The sequence below is a fragment of the Carassius carassius genome, chromosome 45 (assembly GCF_963082965.1).
Source record: "Carassius carassius chromosome 45, fCarCar2.1, whole genome shotgun sequence".
Classification (NCBI taxonomy): Eukaryota; Metazoa; Chordata; class Actinopteri; order Cypriniformes; family Cyprinidae; genus Carassius; species Carassius carassius.
In genome coordinates this window covers 3456056-3476851 of record NC_081799.1, presented here as the reverse complement: position 1 = coordinate 3476851, position 20796 = coordinate 3456056, and the positions used below count along the sequence as shown (strand labels likewise).

Here is a 20796-nt window from a genome sequence, read left to right as displayed (position 1 = left end):
ATACATGTACATGCTGTATTTATGTGCTTAATAAAAATGCCCTGTAATTGTACTAGTTTAGTAACTGACATACTTAAAGTCTGCTAAATTGGAACGACTAATTTAGTGCTAAATGCACTTTAATAGTGCAAAAGTAGTACTGAAGTCATATCAGTACGTGATGTCAATAAATGTGTTCATGGATTTGAAGTATACTTAGTATGAAATGTTTTTCAAATCAATTATGGCATAAGGTTTTTTTTACTATGGTAAACATTTCCCTTTTAAATACAGCATCTACCCTAAAGGTCAGCCATGTAAAAATAAAAATGGCTAACACTGATTCAGTTGTAACAATAAAATGAGGATGTCCTAGTGGATGACTTGTTTACACACGTATTTTCACAACTGTATTGCATTCTCACCAATTTATGTACCTTTAACAAACATAACAGGCGTACATTATGCTTTGTAAACTGCTCAGCCTGTATTTTGTGGTTTCTCCACTCACATTAAAACATGCTTAAGCAGATCAATGAGTACACAATGGACGTAATGGAAACAGGCACTTTGCAGTGATATAAATATACACAGCAGAATGCCCCTTTTGACCAACCAGAATCAAGGAACTGATAAACAAACTAATGCACTGACAATAATACTGTCATTTTCAGGTTCCATCAACACATTCATATTTTCCAAGACATGGAGTTGGCTCATTTTCCAGTTGCAACCTAAAATAAGTGATTGTGCCCTTTGGCATGTGTGACACAAATCAGGACAGACATGAGCTGAACTGGAGCTGATTCAGTCGCTGTTTTACTCATGCTCAATCAACACTTTATTTCCTTAGCATTTTACTTTCTGCAATGAGTTCTACTTTGCTTCTGCATCTTTTTTCATCAAATTTAAGTTATAATTAACCCACAGATTCTTACCGCTTGGAAGTCATTCTTAAAGTGAGTCCTGAGCAGTCTCTATGATGATCTAAAATTTAAGACAAGACAAATACATTAGTCACATCTCGTGTCACCAACATTGCTCAAAAACTGCTGTTTTATGCAGCACAGGCACACAGACAAAGAATTCTCTCACAATGAGAGGAGTGAGTAAATGTTGAATGTTGGACATTTAACTAATGTCATCAATCATACACAGTCCATTTCTGATCAGCAGAAGTTTGGTTGATGCTGCTGTCAGCCCTGTGGTGTACATCGGTACATACCTCTGAAATTTTTGACATCACCATAGTGAATTTGCAGCACAAAGTAGTTAACTCTGGTGTTTCCTCCAACTTTAAAGCCAACATCTGAAAAAAAGAAGGATTGCAAAACAAGATGTCTTCAGCATTTCATTGTTTTCAGAAGAGAGCCATTTACTCATGATCACTTGTAAGTTATTATAACAGCACGGGCTGAACTGAGGAGAAAGGAGAGCACCTTTGGGGAGTTTGGTTGGAGGAGCGTTCCTGGCCCAGGCATACATGATCTTGGCCTGATCCCGACACGTCCCCAGCTCTTTCCCACAATCCCTAAACAATCCAACCAAAATATGTCAGAAATGAGTCATTATTACTCATTACAATATGGTCTTTCTGTGTCAACTCATCCAGAGGTCCTCAGCTAAAAATATTGATTTTGTTATTTTTTCAAGTGAAAGAAATGCATAAATGAAGAAAAAGGCTAAATAGTAAATTCCTTGGATTAATATCTGCTATTTTGTAGAGGGCTGTCAAAATGACACTTTTCACCTGACATTTAAAGCTAAATACCAGTGGGTGACTTTAGAAAGATAGCAGCAGCTCTGTTATTTTTACACAGGGATTGGTAGGTCTAGAAGTCTATAGATCTATTAGTAAAATCTGTAGACTTTAACCATCTTTGTTGTATTTTTGCATTTGTTGCATATGCCAATGGGAGAATTTTTTTTTTTTTTTTAAGTTTCCATGCTTGCAAGTCAAGAAACATTAAAGAAACATTATATATTTTCTTTTAGCATTTAAAGCGCCCTACATACTTCAGTTACACAGGTATGGGGATTTCTGATGTGGCTCAGTGAGTAAATTGTTCAACTGTACGGTACACTACACAGTGGTCAAAAACCAAACCTAAGTCCCACATTTGATTGTTCAACCACTGAAAGGGGGTCAAACTGAACAATTCTCACATGGAAACGCATTGTTACTCCTCCATGACATTTAATATTTTGGCTTTTATTCAAGAAAGAAAAATATTACCAAATCAATTATTTTAGCTGGGTAAGTCTGACAGAATGACAATTATGAAGTAATTTTTTTTCTAATATGTCTACAAAACTCAAATGTAGTAAATCTGATTGAACGACATCTATCGTATAACTACACAGCCCTGGCCTGAACTCCAGTGTCACAGGCCGAGCCTATGAGCAGGACTGGTTGGGATGCTCAAACACACATGCAGTTCTGAGTATTTAACCAGGTTTTGGTAACACTGTATTTTAAGGTGTCCTTGTTAAACTTGTTACATGTACTTACTATTATAATAACAATAAATTATGCATAATTACATGCAGGCAACCCTTAACCTGATCCTAATCCTAACCCTAACAAAGTACATGTAGTTACCGTAGTTCCTCAAATAAAACCGGTAGTCAAATAAACGCCGGGCCTCTGATAGTGTCCGGGGGCGTGGTCAACACAGACAAATGAAGGAAATTTGTGCAGCAGAGTCAGATAACGAACGTACACGCCCACTGCCGGAGTGTTTCTCGTTCTCGAGTCAAGAACCGGTTACAGCGGTTTTCAGATCACCAGTACACTGAACCGAGAACTGTTTCTGTCAAACGCGTCCGATTCGAGAACCGAGGAGCTGATGATACAGCGCATGTGTGATTCAGCGTGAAGCAGACTGACACGGAGCGCGTCTGAACCAAACTGATTCTTTTGGTGATTGATTCTGAACCGATTCTGAGCTAATGTTATGATCTCCGTCCACTGGAACGCTATCGCTTTTAATTTAAAACGGGTTATTTAAAACAATTACTTATTAAACAGATGGAATTAGAAATAAAGGCCTGCTTCAAATAAAAGCCTGTTACCTTCTGCAGTTCAGGTAAATAAAGGCCCCAGCTTTTATTTGAGGAATTACGGTAAATAATATCACTCAGTACTTAAATGTATAATTATACTGTAACAAGAGCACCTTAAAACAAAGTGTAAATAAAGTGTTTCCTGCACTGTTGCAAAAGGACTTCCAACACATATGTGTAACTTTCTTTTTACATTTACAACATTCAGGGGAACAGGGGAAGTGATGGCCTAATGGTTAGAGAGTTTGACTCCTAACCCTAAGGTTGTGGGTTTGAGTCTCGGGTGTGTGTGTGTGTGTTTTCACTGCAGTGTGAGTGCACTTTGGATGGGTTAAAGGCAGAGCACAAATTCTGAGTTTGGGACACCATACTTGGCTGTATGTCCTCACTCACTCATTCTGTCATGTTCTAATGTGTACATTTCCTCGTAAACGTCTAATAGAAACATGTTCACACCCTAAACATATCTGATGTTTTTCTTCCCCTTTTTAAAACCTTTTTGAACTAGTTTTTGGTAGTGTATCCAAACACCCCATCATGCCCCTGCACTGCACAGATGACTCATGGCCTCTCTGAATCTAGTATTTCTGAACATTGGCCAGGAATGGTATAATTAGCCTATTTCATGTTGATCCTCAGCACTTCTGAAGCCTCACATCTCTCACTGTGAAAGCATGCCATGCAAGCCACGAGAAGCACCCTGCTAAAATCTTTTAAAATATATGAGTGACATTAAAGAGGGAAGGTACTTGAATATGGAAATCCACATGGTGAAGGCTGATAGCAGGGAAATGAAGCCACTGTGGTTAAAATGAGACGGAGACACTATACTTCAGACATGTTTTAGCTTTCTCAAAAACCCTGACTTTATACCAAGAGTACATGTCTTTTTGATTATATTTGGAGTTATTGTGCTGAGGTTTGTTTATCAGGTAATATGGCTTCTGTACTGTATTTACTGCACTGTTTTTGAGTTAATTATATTTAAGCACACAGCCCATGGAAACTGAAGAAAGGATTAGAACCAAGCCTCGATCTCCCCTCCCTTCAGCTCATCTCAGATGCTGTTGTCAAGGTGCACATGGTTGATATAGTAACAGGCAGTTCTGTTTCTTTTCTCTCTCTTCCTAAAGGGAACAGCACTGGCCAGAAGAAGGCTCAGATGAGATTTAGCGACACATTTGCTCAACTTGTTGCATGACTAGTACATTGAAAGCATTCTCGTTTAAGTTGCATTTGAGGGAATTTAAGTCAACACAGATGGAAAACTGTATTATACTTTTGTATATATGTGTGCAAAAACAAATGTCATTACAAATGTAATGTCTTTTGTGCCACTTGAATCAGCAAGAAGACTAATAACAACAGAAGGTGTTTCCCAAGCACTTCTACTTTCCCACACCCATCTGTCATTGGTCTGATAAAGAGATCCTGTAATACAGCCTCAAACTCACACTTCTGGTTGAATCAGAGACTAACACATCGAACTGCCCTAATAAAGAGATTAATGTTCTGAAAGCACCACAAGGTCGAGAGAGAGACAGGAGTGAGACTGAACAAATAAAACACTTCATCCTGAACGCTGTAGTGCAACTGTTGCATGTATGCACACTACCATTCAAAAGCTTTATTTGATCATTAATACAATTGAAAAGTAATATTGGTCATTGTTATTACAATATATAATAGTTTTTTAAATCTCCTCCAGTCACTGTAGTTCTCAGAAGGGACTCACCAGTATCCCTGGGTGGCATAAGGGGTCTGGCAGCCGTATAAAATCATGTGGTGGGCTGTGTCCATAGTGGCATGGGGAACAAAGTCCACTGGGAAGAGAAAAGTGTTTTAAAGTCAGGAATGAAATCTTAACATGGCACGATGGTAAGGTAAGCATCTTGAATCAACTGTTTCTTGATAAATCAGTGTTGCAGCATTTCTGCAAACAAACAGCTGAAAAGTCAGCTCGGTTTAAAAGTGGTTTCACACACAAAGCAAATTTTAAAACAACTATTTGACCCCTAAACCAAACATAAGAACTCTGCACTGAAAAGAGGTTGTTGTATTTAAGTTAAGCATGACATTTTTAAGTATAAAGAATGAAATGGTATTTTCTTGTGTAACATACAATCATGAAACCTCTGTGAAGAGTTTGAAAGGATGAATGCTGTTTGCTCAGCATAAACCACAATGAACATCAATAAGCTACCTATATAAAAAGTGATGGATATCTCCAGAAAAGGCTTCTCCCTCTATTGAAGCTATGAATAGATGGGATGTTGATTGATGGCAGTAGCAGGACAGAGATAATGTAACTCTCAGAAAGATGCAGACATCTGTGTGTACCTGTTACTCTTCAAACCACAGCCTTTCTTCTCTAAAGACCACCACAGTGAAACACATTCATGGAAAGTTGAAGACTTCCACACAACCAGTCAGCGATTACAATGACTGAAATCCCACATATAAACAAAACACGCTTTGTTTCAAGATGGATATCGGTGAAAGTAATGATAACGTGCAGTTTAATAAGTAACTGCTTTGATTCAGCGGGTCCCTTCGGTGAATGATTTACTTTCTGAATGATTCATCAAAAACACCCACTCAAATGAGTCATTTCCAGTGAATCAGACTACAATGCTTGCACTGTATGTGTTTGTTTGTGCTTACACCTCGAAAGGAGGTTATAGAAAGGCATGAACTGTCTTGTTATCGCATGCAATTCAGCAACAATACTTGGTTGACATACGGACTTATTGTGTGAATATATATTAATATTGTATATTGTCCATCCCTACTAAGATTATTATTATATGTTACAAAGGTATTCAGTGGCCTCTCCTTGTCCAAACAACACAGTGCACTTGCACGCATAAGAATAAAGAGGCCAGGTTTAATTCATTGTCTATACATCCTCATGACGTTCTTGTCCGGTCTCTAGTTTTATCTGTTGGCAGACGATTCATGTGATGAGTCTTAGTTCTTGTTCTGTCATGTTTTTGGCTTTGGATGTTTATTTAGTAAAGCCTACACGTGTCTGTGATGTCCCATTGTTGACGATCATGTACTCACCTATGTAGGCCTCCTGTGACGTGGGGACAGGAACAGCCATACAGAAGTAGCTGTCAGACTGTTAGGAAACAAACACTTATCAGCCACTTCCACACACACATCCATTACTGATCATCAGACCATGTTTACAAAAGCTGACCAAGTACTGAAGTACTATATGCTTTCCTAATTATTACTGCTGCTCGGTTATTAATAATGGCTGTTATTATTATTATTATCAATGTTAAAAACTGTTTGTTTTTGCGGCTTAATATTTTAAGGAAACATTTTTTCAGGATTCTTTGATGAGCAGAAAGTTCAAAAGAACAGCATTTACTTAAAATATAATTTCTTGTTTTTTTGCTTTTGCAAATCTTATTCTGCAGTACAATGCCACATGCGTCAGCTGACATTTTCAAAACTAATGTTTGTATATGATGCAGTTTGTATAAATTACCCAAAATTTTAAATAAATTCCCATCAATTCCAAAAGTTTCTAAATTCCCCAACTTAACTTCCCTTTCTGGAAATTTACTGGAATTTTTACGCCTCTTTGAAACCAGACTTTACTATCACTTTTGATCAATTTAATGCAAATTTGCTGAATAAAAGCATTTATTTCTATTAAAAACACAAACACACCAAGTATATCATGGTTTCCACATTAATATTAAGTAGCACAACTGTATTTAAGAAATGTTTCTTGAGCAGATTTCCCCTAAAGAATGGAGTACATGTGCTTTTCTGGTTTTTCAGTCATTCTGATTTAAACCTGCTTGTAATTGCTGTAATTCTCTCTTTCTCCAGCTGCCTGAGTAACAAGCTTCAGTGCTTCAGCACAGTCAGCTATACAGAAAACTAGCTTAGTTAAAACTGCAGCAATGACCACAGCTCTAATAACTACAAAGTGTGAGGAGATGCAGCCCAGACCTCAGCCCTGCAGGAAAACTGTTAATATCAACACATTATAAAATCAACCTCTAGGCATCTGGACGCCTCTGAAGATCACATAAAACATCACAAATGTGGTTTACAGTCTTTTTAACAGTACTGCACTACAAAACTTGAGATGTTAAAAGAGGTGCTTTGCTGCACATCACAGAAAACAATGTTAAAATCCATTCATTTTAGAAGTCTTATGGGTTTCAAATCTTCATTATCCCTATAGTACATTTGATGACTCATCTGTCTCTCATATTTAGTTCTGAGACTGTGTGTCATTATCCTAGAACAAGACGATTCTTTTAAATAATCATAACATCATGCATTTTTTTCCTATGACAGATAATTCAAACTCTTAAGATCGTGTACAGACACTTTTATTGATTGCAGTAAGTGTTTTCGCTTCTCCATAGACCCTGAGTATCTGACACAAATGTGATCCATTCACACATGCATGAAACCGTTGTTTCGGTTCCTCGATGCGACTGATTAAAGCCTTGAATGAACACCACAAAATAACCATCTCAGAAGATCTTACATAAGCAATAGTGTGCTTATTTCTATTTTCCACCCAGAGTACAAATGCAAACGGCTGTGCATTTATTGTCTAGCTGTCACAGTATGTGTTTATTTAAACATGCATAATACATTTGTTCATTTTGCTGCAGGGAATGATGAAGTGCAGCATTCGTTGATGGGACGCTTTGATGCTTTTAACACAATATAAGTGAAATAAAACAGAAGACACTGTGCTGCTGGTCTCCGCTCTTCCCCTCCTCTCCATGAACTAACACACTCACACTTTAAAAGCATTTTTCAAAACTGTGGTGAAGACTAAATGGAGATAAAGCAGGGGGAAATGTGAAGAAAGATACAAATCACAAAAAAGACAACTCTTACCTCTGTTGGAATCACCCCTGGGATGCGAATATCGAGGGAAAAGTTGTAAGGATTGGACAGGACAAATGGCTGTCTGGTCCTGGAGCAGTCATTGGGGTCTGACCAGGCATCGTCCTGAAACCTGTTAGCAAAAAACACAAGTTGCTAGGATGCATTTTTCTAATTCATTTAATTGACAATCAATGTCCACAAAGTTGAATCAACTAGAACAAATAACTCTTATAATACCTAAATAGTGCACTATATACAATGTTCATGATTTTTTATTTAATGCATGTGTAAATGAATCTATTGAGACATTTTTGTATTACTGCTAGGACTGCAACAAACGATTATTAGAATGATTAATCGACTAATCATCGATTATTTTTCTGATTAATCAGTAGACATTTATTGATCATTCAGCTTTTGCAATTAGTAAAAATATTGAGTTATACACATTGTAACAAATGAATTAAGATAATCACTTCAGCTTTTGAAAGTCAGTTATACAATTAATTTATACCAATAAATATATTTGGCACACAAAATGAGATGGCAGAGAAACCATTTCATTATTTAATTACCTTAAATATATTTTTGTAAGTAATATAGATAAGAAACAAAGTAAAGGTTAAGTGATAATATGTTTTATTTTTGGGATAAACTAATATTCACAACATAATCTCTCCTAAAATATCTTATCGAATTATGATAATCAAAACAGTCCTGGGCTGGATCAAGTTTTGGTCTCTGCAAACCAAACTATAGCTTTAATTAAATGTTTTTTCCCCCACTAATAAAAAAGTTTTATCATTTGGTAGCTCCACACTGAAGAGCTGCTTTATAACTGAAAGCTACACTGACTCTGGGTTTTCATGTTTAATACTGTAAAGCTGCATGATTTAAGGCTATTGCAAAAAGTACTAAATAAATAAATGTGACGTTACAGAACTGCAGAGCTCGTGCAAACATCCACATTGTCGACATTAAAATAAAGCATTAAATATCCATTAAGAAACTGAACTGTCTCACCTCTTGGACCTGAACATGGGGTTTTGGACACTGCGGCTGTGGCACTGAAAGAAGAGCGCAAACACGAGCACGGTGCACCCCAGAGCGCCCATCTCTGAGCGGACGGAAGAGAGATCAACAACAGAACTGAAGAGAGCCGATGCGTTTCAATCCTGCCCTGCCGCCATAAGCCACAGTAACACACAGCGACTGTGATTCACTCTTCTCTCCTCGCTCGCTCGCTCTATCTCTTCATCAAAGTGCCATAAAAACAGTCCACGTCTCAGTCGCCTCCACACTGAATGAAACCAGAAACAGTGTGACACGGCCAAGTGTGATGAAGAGGAGGAGGAGGAGAAAGGCTTCTTGCTTCTCACGTCAGGCAGTGCTTTTCACAAACGCAAAATCAGTCTTCTGTCACAACCTGCAAAAACAGCAGACAAAAAAGAAGAGCTGAAAATAATAGAAATAACACATGATCCAGCAGAATCATCAGAGAGATCGGTCCTTACATCCCGACCAACATTCGTGAAATATACATGCTCTCCATCTCTGAGGAGACAGAGGGAGAGGGAGCACACAATAATCCAATCAAAGAGGATTCCCATGACAATACCCTCGGCTTGCTCTCTGGGAGACACAGGAAGTGAAGGGGCCTCAGCGGTGCCTGGTGACCAGGGACGTCACTTCAGGAGGGCAGCACTATACTCAAGATCTCTACAAGTCTTCAGAGTGAATGAGAAGCTCTTAAAGGTATTCTCTGGCAGACGTCGGTGAGATGATCTGGATTTAGAGTTAATGAGCAGGGCTGAGCCACAGGGAATTATGGGAGGTATGACCATGCCGTGTGTTTATCCTGAGAGCACCATCATACACTGCTGTACATCCACATTCAGTCAAGTATCAGAATGCAAAAACAGACGCTGCCACGCTAATCGTGACTGATATCATTTGTGTAAAGGCAGATGTCTCATGATGAAGAGGAGAGGCCTATCCAAAGAAAGACTAATAAACGACAGGAAAAACAAGCCGACAGGGAGGAACCGAGGGCTTTCAGCGTAAGATGAATTAATCGCTGAAATAATCCTCTCATCACTGTTGGAAATTAACATATTGCCAAGGAGCTGTTTGCTCTTTCTGGGCCATAGGATATCAAAAACATATATGCAGCAAATTCAGACTCTTACCTTGCATATCTTTACAAATCATTCACAAATAAATTAATTAATTAATTATAGTAAATATGGTCCAGCTCTCACTATTAGCTAACCATTAACTATGACTTTTGCCTCAACAAACTTCTAATTTGCTGCTTATAAATATCTAATAGTTTATGTATTGTGTAGGATTAGCTCATGCAGAATATGTGCTTTATAAGTACTAATAAACAGCCAATATGTTAATCATAGGCAGTGAGAATTGGTCCCTATACTAAAGTGTTACCATAAATATTAAATTAAATAACATAAAAAGGCACTCCATTCTGGCCGTTTGAACCGTTTTTGATTTAAGGGGGCCTTTACATGATGACACAATTTTTAATGAAAAAAAAAGAATACTTTTTATGTGCTTCGCTTAATTATTTACACAACAATTGACATTTTGAGGGCCTGAAGACAATACCATTACTGTCTCATAAAAATTTGAAAACACAAAACTACAAAACTGAATATGTGAAAATTAGTAACCAATGTCAATCTGCTTCAGACTTAAAGAAGTCTGTCTGATATCTTGTCAATAAAAGTAGGCAGCTGTCTTTTTTTACACACTCAAAGAAAAAAGGCAGTCACATGTTCCTAAGCATCATTTATGTCATTTTCAAGGATGATGATGTGATCTATAGAGCTACGTGCTTTTCTAAAACCACAGTGAGCATCACTTAAAACATCCATTCTCCATACAAGTCATTCATTAACCATTTGCTAACCATTTTACATAAACAACTCAAGGTTATGGTAACTGGAATGATCATTGTGATTCTTTCCCTGCTTCTTTTCAACAATTCTTCAAGGAAAGTACACAATGAGTGTAAAGTAAATTCTTTGAGAGCTGGATGTTGTTTGGATTAACAGCTGTATTATGTGATCTGTTGATGAAAGGTTAGTGTTATGAAATTTTCATAGAAACAAAAAACACCCTTATTTTCTTCTGCAGCACGAATTGCTTAATTGGTTGATAATTAATCTCCAAGATTAATACACTTAAATTGAAGGTCCCATCATAACACAAATCAGATTCCTTCTTCATTAAACCTTCTTCAATGCTGGATACACATTTTCATCATCTTTTAGCCTCTTGTGCTTGTGCTTATTTTAATGAGGTTCTCAGTTCTTCTTAAGATGAACTCTCTTTGTTGTTGTTTTTTTGTGTTTTTGCACTTCTCTTTGAAGTATGCCAGACGACTGTTTCGTATTTGGTGATATTTTTGGAACAGCAGCATTTGATTTCTTCAGAAAAAGCATTCAATATTTTATACAGAGCCTGAAAAAGGCACAAGTATGCTTTTAAAGAATGCCATAACGGATGCACTTTTAATAATTAGAGTAAGTGGAAAATCTAATATAATTTGCACACAAATTCTTCATTAAGCTATTATAAATTATTTAAGCTTATTCTATTTGTTAGGCTATTAGTAAAGAACAGTTGTTTTTACAAATTAATTCCAAAATACAAATTCAAATACATTAGTATGTTTGCATTTCAGTCATCACAAACTGACCCCATCTTCCTTTTTCTAATTCTAACATCTAAACAGAATCTGCAGATCAGTGAGTCGCATCACTAGGTGAGCATGAATCATCTCGCACGCGCAAGTCTGCACGTCATCCGTACCTGTTATGAAATATAAACTGCAGACTATAATCTCAAGAAAAACATCTCACTTTCCATCAACCAGTGATGCTTCATCCTCTCAGAGAAATCCATCGCAAACAGCTGTTATTTATTATATGGCTGGATCACGGATGGAAAGAGACAAGTACCAGAAACAAACAGCCGTATCTAATGATCCCTGCACTTCCTCAAACACACACCACTGATCATCCAGAGGCTATCTGAATAAATGATCACTGACGCATTAAATCCCCACTATATGAAGCAGCTCTTCTCATGAAGCATTCATTCTATACAGCCACAGCATTAAACCGAGAGAAAAGACAAAGATTCATAACAGCCTGCCTACCTCACTCACCCGTCACACTGAGATCTGAAGCACAGCAGAAACTGAGAGATGAACTACTGCTGCTGCTCCAGCACAGCCTGACTCACTGAGAGAGAGAGAGAGAGAGAGGGAGGGAGGGAGGGAGGGAGAGAGAGAGAGAGGGGGGGGGGAGACAGAGAGAGAGAGAGAGAGAGAGAGAGAGACAGCCCAGCATGCTGGCTGACATCATCATCACACCCAGGACCTGAAGAGAAGGTAACCATGGCAACCGCTGCACACCCCCAGTTACCATCGTGACGTTCCCCAAAAGTCTCTCTCTCTCTGATCCATCCAAACACATTACAGCATGAGCCTACTGATTTACAATGGAATTAAAAAACAAGCACATTTTAAGGTTACTGGTAAATGCTAAACATGAGCAGCAGATGCAGAGAGAATGACTCTGATGACATCACTATATAACGTGGGCGGCTGCTGAGCTCTTTTGATGCAATATCCGTTTCCATGGAAACAGCAGCCTCTTTTCAGAGCTCATGGGTAATGTAGTTCTTCACTGGGGATTAGGTTATCACCCTTCATTTTAGATGAAGATCAAATCACTCTGACTCGAGGTTTCAACAGAAGCATGTATCATTTCAGAGCTTGAGGTAGGTACATTTTCAGTAATTGTCTATTTGCAAGCACTATTTTAAAAGTGCAAAGTAGGGATATGCTGGTATCAGATTTCCCTGTTGTGGTTAACTGCTAACGGCTTTTTTTTTATAACAAAAATAACTGGACATTTAAATAAAGCAATTCAGTAAATATATAAAGTTTTACACAGATTAAGGTGCAAGAGAATTATAAAGACCCATAGGTATCACTTTACAATAAGACCTCATTAGTTCAGCATTAACATTCACGATGAGCAATAGCTACATTTGCTACAGAGGTTATTAATCTTTGTTAAAAAATAGTCTTCGTTCATGTTAGCTTATTAAATAATAGTTGCAATTTTCGATTTTAACAAGCATTTTATTAAATATTTGAATACCTAAGATTAATGAATGTTCAGAAGAGTTTTTCATTGGCAGTTTGTTAACTAATGAATTATCTAATGATGCCCTAATGTAACGTGTGAATGAACGATAAAGAATCAAAACACTTTCAAACAATATCTAGGGCATGCTGTCGTCCAGATTAAAATGGAAAAAAAGTTTGAAAGTAAATAGCCTATTAAGTCTAAATATTTAAGTATTTGGGACTGTGATGAACACTATAGCAAATCCACAAATCTGAATGGCTGTTTAAAATGATTTAAATATGTTTAAGAAAGTAGCACAGCTGCTTTATTTATGGGGTTTCCAGGGTAAAGGCTTCATTTTCTGTAGTTTAGCGCCATCTGCTGTCAGAGAGTGAATGTGCTTTCATTCAGCGCGTCTCTCACGTGTTCCTCATGTGCTTCTCATGCTGCTTGTTTACAACACACGTCTTTCAAGCAGCATACAGCGGTGTTGTGCATGTTGACCAGTTGATGGGAATAGTATTCTTAAAATGCATCCCAAATTCTGAATAATTTGTAATATATTATTATCCACTGTATTTCGAAGTGCCCACGATAACAATACAGTACATATTCATTACCATGATATATCGCATTATCGAATACTGGCACATGTCTAGTGCAAAGAGTACAATCATGTATTTAATCATGTATTGCACTGCACAGGGTGGGGAAAACCACCCAACGCATCACAGCACAGGGACACCACTTCCTGCAATTGAGGACATCCAGAGAAAACACTGTCTATGTGGAGCTAGCAGCATTCTCAAGGACTCCTCTCACCCTGACCACGGACTGTCTAACTTCCTGCCCTTCGAGAGGCGATGCAGGAGCCTCTGGACAAGCCAGCAGACTCAGGAACAGCTTTCTCCCTACAGCTCTCCTTACTGAACTCTGCCCACTGAAAAATGTTTTGGCCTTGTAATTTATAAAGTTTAATTTATTTCATTACTATCTCTTCATTGTATATGATCTAATAAGGGACAAAAAAAGTATGCACTTTTGAAGTTCAATAAGTCAAACAAAATAGAAAACATTTAATTCAATGGGTCATGGAACACTTTTAGATTTTAACAGTATCGTATATGTTGTACATCATAGAACATAATTTTATATTTAGGTTGAAGGTTCATTTGTTTTGTTTTGTTGTGGTATTTTCATCTTCCGTGGTAAAAATCTAGACTGTGTCAACAGGATGTGACAGCAGTGGTGATTTCCTCTGAAAGACACAATAAACTGTGAGAGGCGTGAGTTTGAGGGTTTTCTTCACAGTCACTGTTTCTGTGCAATCCATCTATATATGGATAATATTTAATTACACAAATTAATTAAGAGAGCAAAGAAGAGAGAGATGTTTTTTTCATGCAATGGTAATTTGAAGTGTGTTATTTATGGAGATTAATGTTTTTACCTCAAAATATAAAAACATATTGGTACTAAGGTGGTGTTGATGTGTCATCGTCCCTCTATTAGGACCCTGTTTTTATTTTTATTTTTTTTAAATTTCATTTTTTAACTTGGCTTCCCAGCAAAAGATAACCGCTAACCGGTTTCTACTCTGTGACAAACTCCTGTTACTCGCTAGAAAATGCATCCTAATTGAGTGGATTCACCCTAGACCTCCATCTCTTATCCTTTGGTACCAAAAGATCTTCAGAATATTGCCTATGGACAGACTAACTGCAGTGGTCAGGAGACAGTGCCATGTTTGAAGAGATGTGGGGGCCTTCCAACCAGTTTACAAGAGATTATATTTAAGGGGAGATTTGTATTTAAATAAGTTTTTTTTATATATTGCATGAGATAGAATGAGGGGCAAACAGCTAGGTCAGGAGGTTCATGATAGGCTGAGTATTGTATATATATATATATACACATATATATATATATATATATATATATATATATATATATATTATTTATTTTTATTGTATTTTCTGTTGTTCTTTTTTTATAATTATTGTTCTGTTTCGATTAATGTACCACAATATTGTTTAACTCTTTGTATTATTGTGTTTTTTGTCTGTTAACAAAAAACACAAAGCGACTACTTACTATAAGAGTAATAACAGCTACTAGCAGTGACATGTGTTTGTGTAAGCTGTATTTCCCATCTCTGTTCCTGGAGGACACCAACCACTGAACACATTCCCAAAATCCAATAATGTTGTGTCTCTGAATCAATTTCATTTGGGAACTATACAGTACAAGTGAACAATTTGATCTAAAAAATCAAATAAAATAAATAGAATAAAAAATATTGATGGCTCATGTTTATAATAAAAATAAAATCTATAATTGACGTGAGACTTAAAAAATAAAACCGGCAAATATATTCCAAAATACGACACAAGCCACAATACACTAATGACACCATCAGTGATTAAAAAGAGCATGAATAATATCAATGTTTCAAATGTAAACGTGGTATATAAAACAATAATAGTTTTACTGTAATCCCGATTATTAAAATACATTTGTAAAAACCTTAATACACATTTATAGTTTCATTAGAATAAGAAACAGCTGTCTTTTTAGCCACATCCATAACCTTTATTCAGTAGACCACTCTTTTTAGAATAAAACTTCACATTTGCTATAAAATACAACTGTGTAATAGTTGAAATAAACAACTTGTGAAAAGTTACATATTCAGTACAAGTCTGAAAGTAAACGGCTAACTTAAGTTGCATTGCTAACCGCTGACGTCGTGTGAAGTTCAGTAAACTTCTCTGACACGGATCAAAAACTGAGAAAACACTGACCAAAACATGACTTATGTGAGAATAACCAAAGAACATCAAATGATGATACTCTACTCTTAGAAACGACAAGTTATTTACCTTGGTTTCCTGTGCTTGTTTTGCTCGTGTCAGTCAGACCAGTGTAATCGATACGTGAGCTCCTGAGCGTGCGACAATACCACGTGATCCTGCACGGATGAAAGTTAGACGAATATTATATAAAAAAAACTAAATTAACAAAATAACTTTTAAAAAAATTAAATATGAAATATAGTTAGGTAAAATAATAAAATGGCAAAATAATTCATGGAAAAATAAATGTACATATGTGCGAAAAAAGATTGGTACAGTAAACACATATTTTAATAAATCATAAGGACTTTTGCGTTTTTCTACAAATTTGTGCAATCACTTTATCATAACAGATAGGCTAAATGACTCACGCACGCGTTCTTTTGTCGCTACCTTTTAGCTTGAAAGAATCAATGAACAAATCTTTTTTGTGAAAGACCACAAAAGAATCGACTCACCGGCTTGAATCAAAAGGCTGTTTGAGAAGCAAATCACTGGATTAGTTTAATAATAATTATTCTGTACAAAAATGCACTGTCTGAGTGTTTGAGGGTATTCAAAAACGTACTTTATGCAAAAAAGTACATGAATTGAAAAGCACATTTCTGGCTGGCATATGCTCCTCCTGGGGATTCTACTTTTTATGGATTCTCCCTAAATCTTTTTTTTTCTTATTTTAAATTTTCCTTTTTAAAATAGCCTTCAGCTTAGCCTCCTAGTAGCCTCCTGTGTTCGTGTTTGGGTGAGCTGTCTGTGTCACTCATAGCACGTGTCTATATCATGCACTATATGAACATTTTTTATATCGTTATCGAAGAAGGTATTAAGTCAATAAATATCGATACCGTTTTAACGCCCAGGCCTAACTCAATTTAACATTCTACTTAACAGTTTAAAAACCCTGCAGGTCCTTTACAACCCTCAGTTTGGGAAATTTAATGTTTAGCACACTTCAGGTTGTTAATAATATTAAAAGGAAATATTTTCTTAATGAGGTCATCGGATCCACCTTATAAAGATAAAAAAAAAAAAAGAAAAATTAAACCCCTATTTTAAAATCCCCTTTCTCAAATCAGGCTGTTCGGAGATTCCTGTCAGGCCCCACCCACAACATTTGATTGACAAGGCCACCTTAGCTTAGACCCGCCCTGAGTGGGCTGTGAGCAAGTCTGCCATTGTGTCTACTCTGGTGCGTGGAAGACAAGAATGCCTCTAAATTAAGTGATTGAGGTGTTTTGTTGTTGGATGTAATAATGAACATAGCAGTCGTCATTTACTCCCGACATCTGAGCCGCTGAAGAAGCAGAGGATTAATGCTACTTTCGTTTTCTGAAGCAAATGCGTTGATCCCCGGTCTGCCCATCATTCGTGATCCAGCTTCAGCTACAGAAAGAGAGAGTATAAGGGATTTTTTATTAATCTTTGCAAATCACCTTTCCTATTATATGATAGTTAGCATGTTTCGCAGCTGAAGTTCACAGTCTGCTCCTCACACCACGGAAGAGAGGGGCGGGGTCAGTACAGCTCATTAGCATTTAAAGCAACATGGACTGGAGGTTCCTAAACTTTTCCATTCCACGACCCACCTAGACAAGTGTAATCTAGTTCACGACCCACAAAAATATTTGAGAAAAAAAAGAAAGAAAAAAAAACGGTTGACATTAGTATAAGCCTTATCTTATACTTAAATGTTTGATGACAAATTAAGTATTTAAGAAAAATGACCTTTTTATTTTATAGTACAACTGAAAAATTTCACTACGAATATTTAAGTTTGAATTTTTGTTTACAGACGTTAAAATGTGTAGTGTCCATAAAAACGTGAAACAGGCTCACTCCAGTGAACTGTAAAATCTAAGCTGCTGTGTTTTGTTGCAGAAAATGCATTCATGAAAAACACTTTTTATAGAAAAGCATAAGAAGCCAAGCAGAACTATCTAAAACAGTTTGGAGATTAAAATAATTGTGAAATAGGTAAAAAGAAAAAAAAAAAGAAGTAATAAACAGATGTGTCTCGTTTAAAAAAAAACTGGATGACATTAAGTTCAGGCAGAAATTTATTTTTGCAATGTTTAAATAAATGTTCAGCAAGATTTCTGAATTTTAGCCAATTTTTCTCTAAACAGAGATACGTCAAGGAAATATTGCGAAATTTTGTACATTTTGTTATGTGGAAATGTTTAAATCTTGTAGTGTTACAAATAACTCTGCGTTTGTGCCCTGCTCACCCTGTACATGTGAAATGCTTTTTACAAACCGTTTCCCGAACGAAAACCATGCAGAGTTCAAACGGACGATAGAAATGAATGAACATGGCCTACTTGAAACAGTTTGCGTAACATTTGAAATTTCTTTTGGTGTATGCAATCTCATGCAGAATATAGTGTATTGAAGTGAGCAAGTTTTTTCTCTTTAATAATGCGGACCGATAGAACATATTAATTGACATTGCTCTGAGACCTTCACTGTTACTGTCCGCCGGTTCCCGCCTCCTTCCCGAAGGAGTCTGCTGCCGGGGATGTTCGAGACGGAGGGCTGGAGTGAGTTCGTCCGTCCACCAGGCAACTCACTCCAGCCCACCGCCTCGAGCATCCTCCTTCGCCCTGCTCGATTGCACTGCGGATTCACCCCAGCGCTGAGGGATCTTAGGCAGCGCATCCCTCCTTTCTCCCGGGCTTTGGCACCAGTGTAACGCAATAAAAACTTCATAATCACGGGAAGGAGGCGGGAACCGGCGGACAATCAAACAAAGTGTTAATAACCAAATGAACACAAAACAGTGCAACAGCCCCTCGCAGATGACTGTCGCGCACAAACAAAAACCAAAACATAAAATAAAGCCCAGGCCTGATCATCTCTCATCCTTCACTGTCGTCGCTTCTCTTTTGCATTAATCTCGCACTTGCTTCCTGCCACTCCTTCACCCAGTCGTTACAGAACACTCTCACCAAACATGGAAGCAGCGAGCACCACTTCACTGTCTGAATTCATTCACCACAGCGTCAACCGCATGGATCAGCAGCAGGAGAGCATCGTGAACACCAGACGCGCGATCCAAGCCGTGGTGACACAGGTGTCCGAGCTCACCCAGCGGATTCATCAACTCACCTCTCCCACTGCGCCCACCGCACCGCCTGCACCGCCCGTCCCCCGGGAGACCTCCCAGGACCACTTCCGGCCAGAGCCGCGACTTCCAGCACCAGAGAGTTACTCCGGTGAGCCAAACTTTTGCAAGACTTTCCTTAACAAATGTTCCATGCATTTTGCATTGCAGCCCCGCACCTTCGCGACAGAGGAGTCCAAGGTTGCGTTTGCTCATAACCTACTCTCTGGCAGGGCCGCCTTATGGGGGACGGCGGTGTGGGAGAATCAACATCCGTGTTGCGCCTCGTTCCACGCCCTCTCCGAAGAGATGAAACGGGTGTTCGATCGAGCCACGGCCAGCAGGGAGGCCGCTCACCAGCTATCGGACCTCAAACAAGGAGAATCATCGGTGGCGGACTAGTCCATTCAGTTCCGCACCCTGGCGGCCGTGTGCCAGTGGAACGAGGCGGCGCAGTGGGATCGATTCCTGCATGGGCTGGCCACCGTGTTCAGAAGGAGATCTACCTCCTCGAGCTGCCCCCAACGTTCAACGTCCTAATCGACCTGGCTCTCCGGGTGGACGTGGACGTAGACATGTCAGTCCTACACGCCATTATGTCTCTCCGGAAAGGGGCAGCTCGAGTCGAGAGAACATGGGCGGTCCCGTTAACGATCACGAACCCATGCAGGTGGGTAGAGCTCGGCTTTCCCGGAGGGAGAGAGAGCGGCGGAGGTCCCAAGGACTATACTTATATTGCGGTGGCTCGGAGCATTCCATGCATTCCTGCCCGGTAAAAAGAGCCAGCCCAGTAGTAAGTTTGAGGCTAATATCGGGTGGGATCTCCGCCAGGAAGTTCTCAACCACATCATCGACTCTCCTTCCGGTGAAATTGTGGCAGGAGAACCACACTCATGACTGTCACACCCTTCTGGACTCAGGGTCCGAAGGTAATTTCATTGACTCTCTCCTTGAACGTTACTTGAACCTTCCAGTCCTTCCTGTGTCTCATACCATCCATGTCACCGCACTCAATGGCCAGGAACTGCCACACGTCACCCACTACACTGAACCCATAACTCTGCTCACCTCAGGCAACCACAGTGAAACCATATCTTTTTACCTCATGGACTCCCCTGTAGCTCCCATTGTTTTAGGTCACCCCTGGTTAATCAAACATAATCCACGAGTGGATTGGGGTTCCGACACAGTCACCTTGTGGAGTGAAAGTTGTCATGAGTATTGTCTGGTTTTTGCTTGTTCTGTTGTGCCTGTTTCTGTCTTTCAGAAAGAGACCATGGTGTTATCAAACGTGCCCGCAGAGTACTTGGACCTGAAGGAGGTGTTCAGTAAGTCCCGTGCTGCTTCTCTTCCTCCGCATCTACGATTGTGCTATAGATTTAGTGCCAGGTAAGTCTCCGCCTAAAGGCAAGCTTTACTCTCTTTCTATTCCAGAGAGGGAGGCCATGGAGAAAAACATTTCTGATTCCTTGGCATCGAGGTTCATCCACCCTTCCTCTTCTCCAGCGGGGGAGGGATTCTTTTTTGTTGGTAAGAAGGATTATTCTCTGCGACCTTGTATTGACTACAGAGAGCTGAACAACATCACGATAAAGAACACCTATCCATTACCGTTGATGTCTTCAGCTTTCGAGAGGTTACATTGAGCATCCGTATTCACAAAATTGGATTTACGTAACGCTTATCATTTGGTCCGCATCAGGAAGGGGGATGAATGGAAAACTGCCTTTAACACCCCTAGAGGGCACTT

The 20796-nt window shown here is 38.6% G+C and overlaps 1 protein-coding gene across 4 annotated transcripts in view; it reads right to left on the bottom strand.

The window, feature by feature from the left end:
• pam (peptidylglycine alpha-amidating monooxygenase) overlaps nucleotides 1-16058 on the bottom strand; it is a 50980-nt gene extending 34922 nt beyond the window's left edge. The window contains exons 1-8 of one of the 4 annotated variants that reach the window (XM_059539832.1): nucleotides 15971-16058; nucleotides 8947-9349; nucleotides 7933-8053; nucleotides 6112-6169; nucleotides 4781-4868; nucleotides 1419-1510; nucleotides 1205-1288; nucleotides 918-966 (exon numbers count right to left, since the gene is read on the bottom strand). In XM_059539832.1, the coding sequence (XP_059395815.1) occupies nucleotides 918-966; nucleotides 1205-1288; nucleotides 1419-1510; nucleotides 4781-4868; nucleotides 6112-6169; nucleotides 7933-8053; nucleotides 8947-9038 (584 nt within the window). In that variant the 5' untranslated portion in view covers nucleotides 9039-9349; nucleotides 15971-16058. Of the gene's footprint in view, nucleotides 1-917; nucleotides 967-1204; nucleotides 1289-1418; nucleotides 1511-4780; nucleotides 4869-6111; nucleotides 6170-7932; nucleotides 8054-8946; nucleotides 9350-12106; nucleotides 12212-15970 lie in introns of those variants that run through there. The other 3 variants (XM_059539831.1, XM_059539834.1, XM_059539833.1) reach the window with 3 other exon arrangements.
• Nucleotides 16059-20796: the final 4738 nt, after the last annotated feature.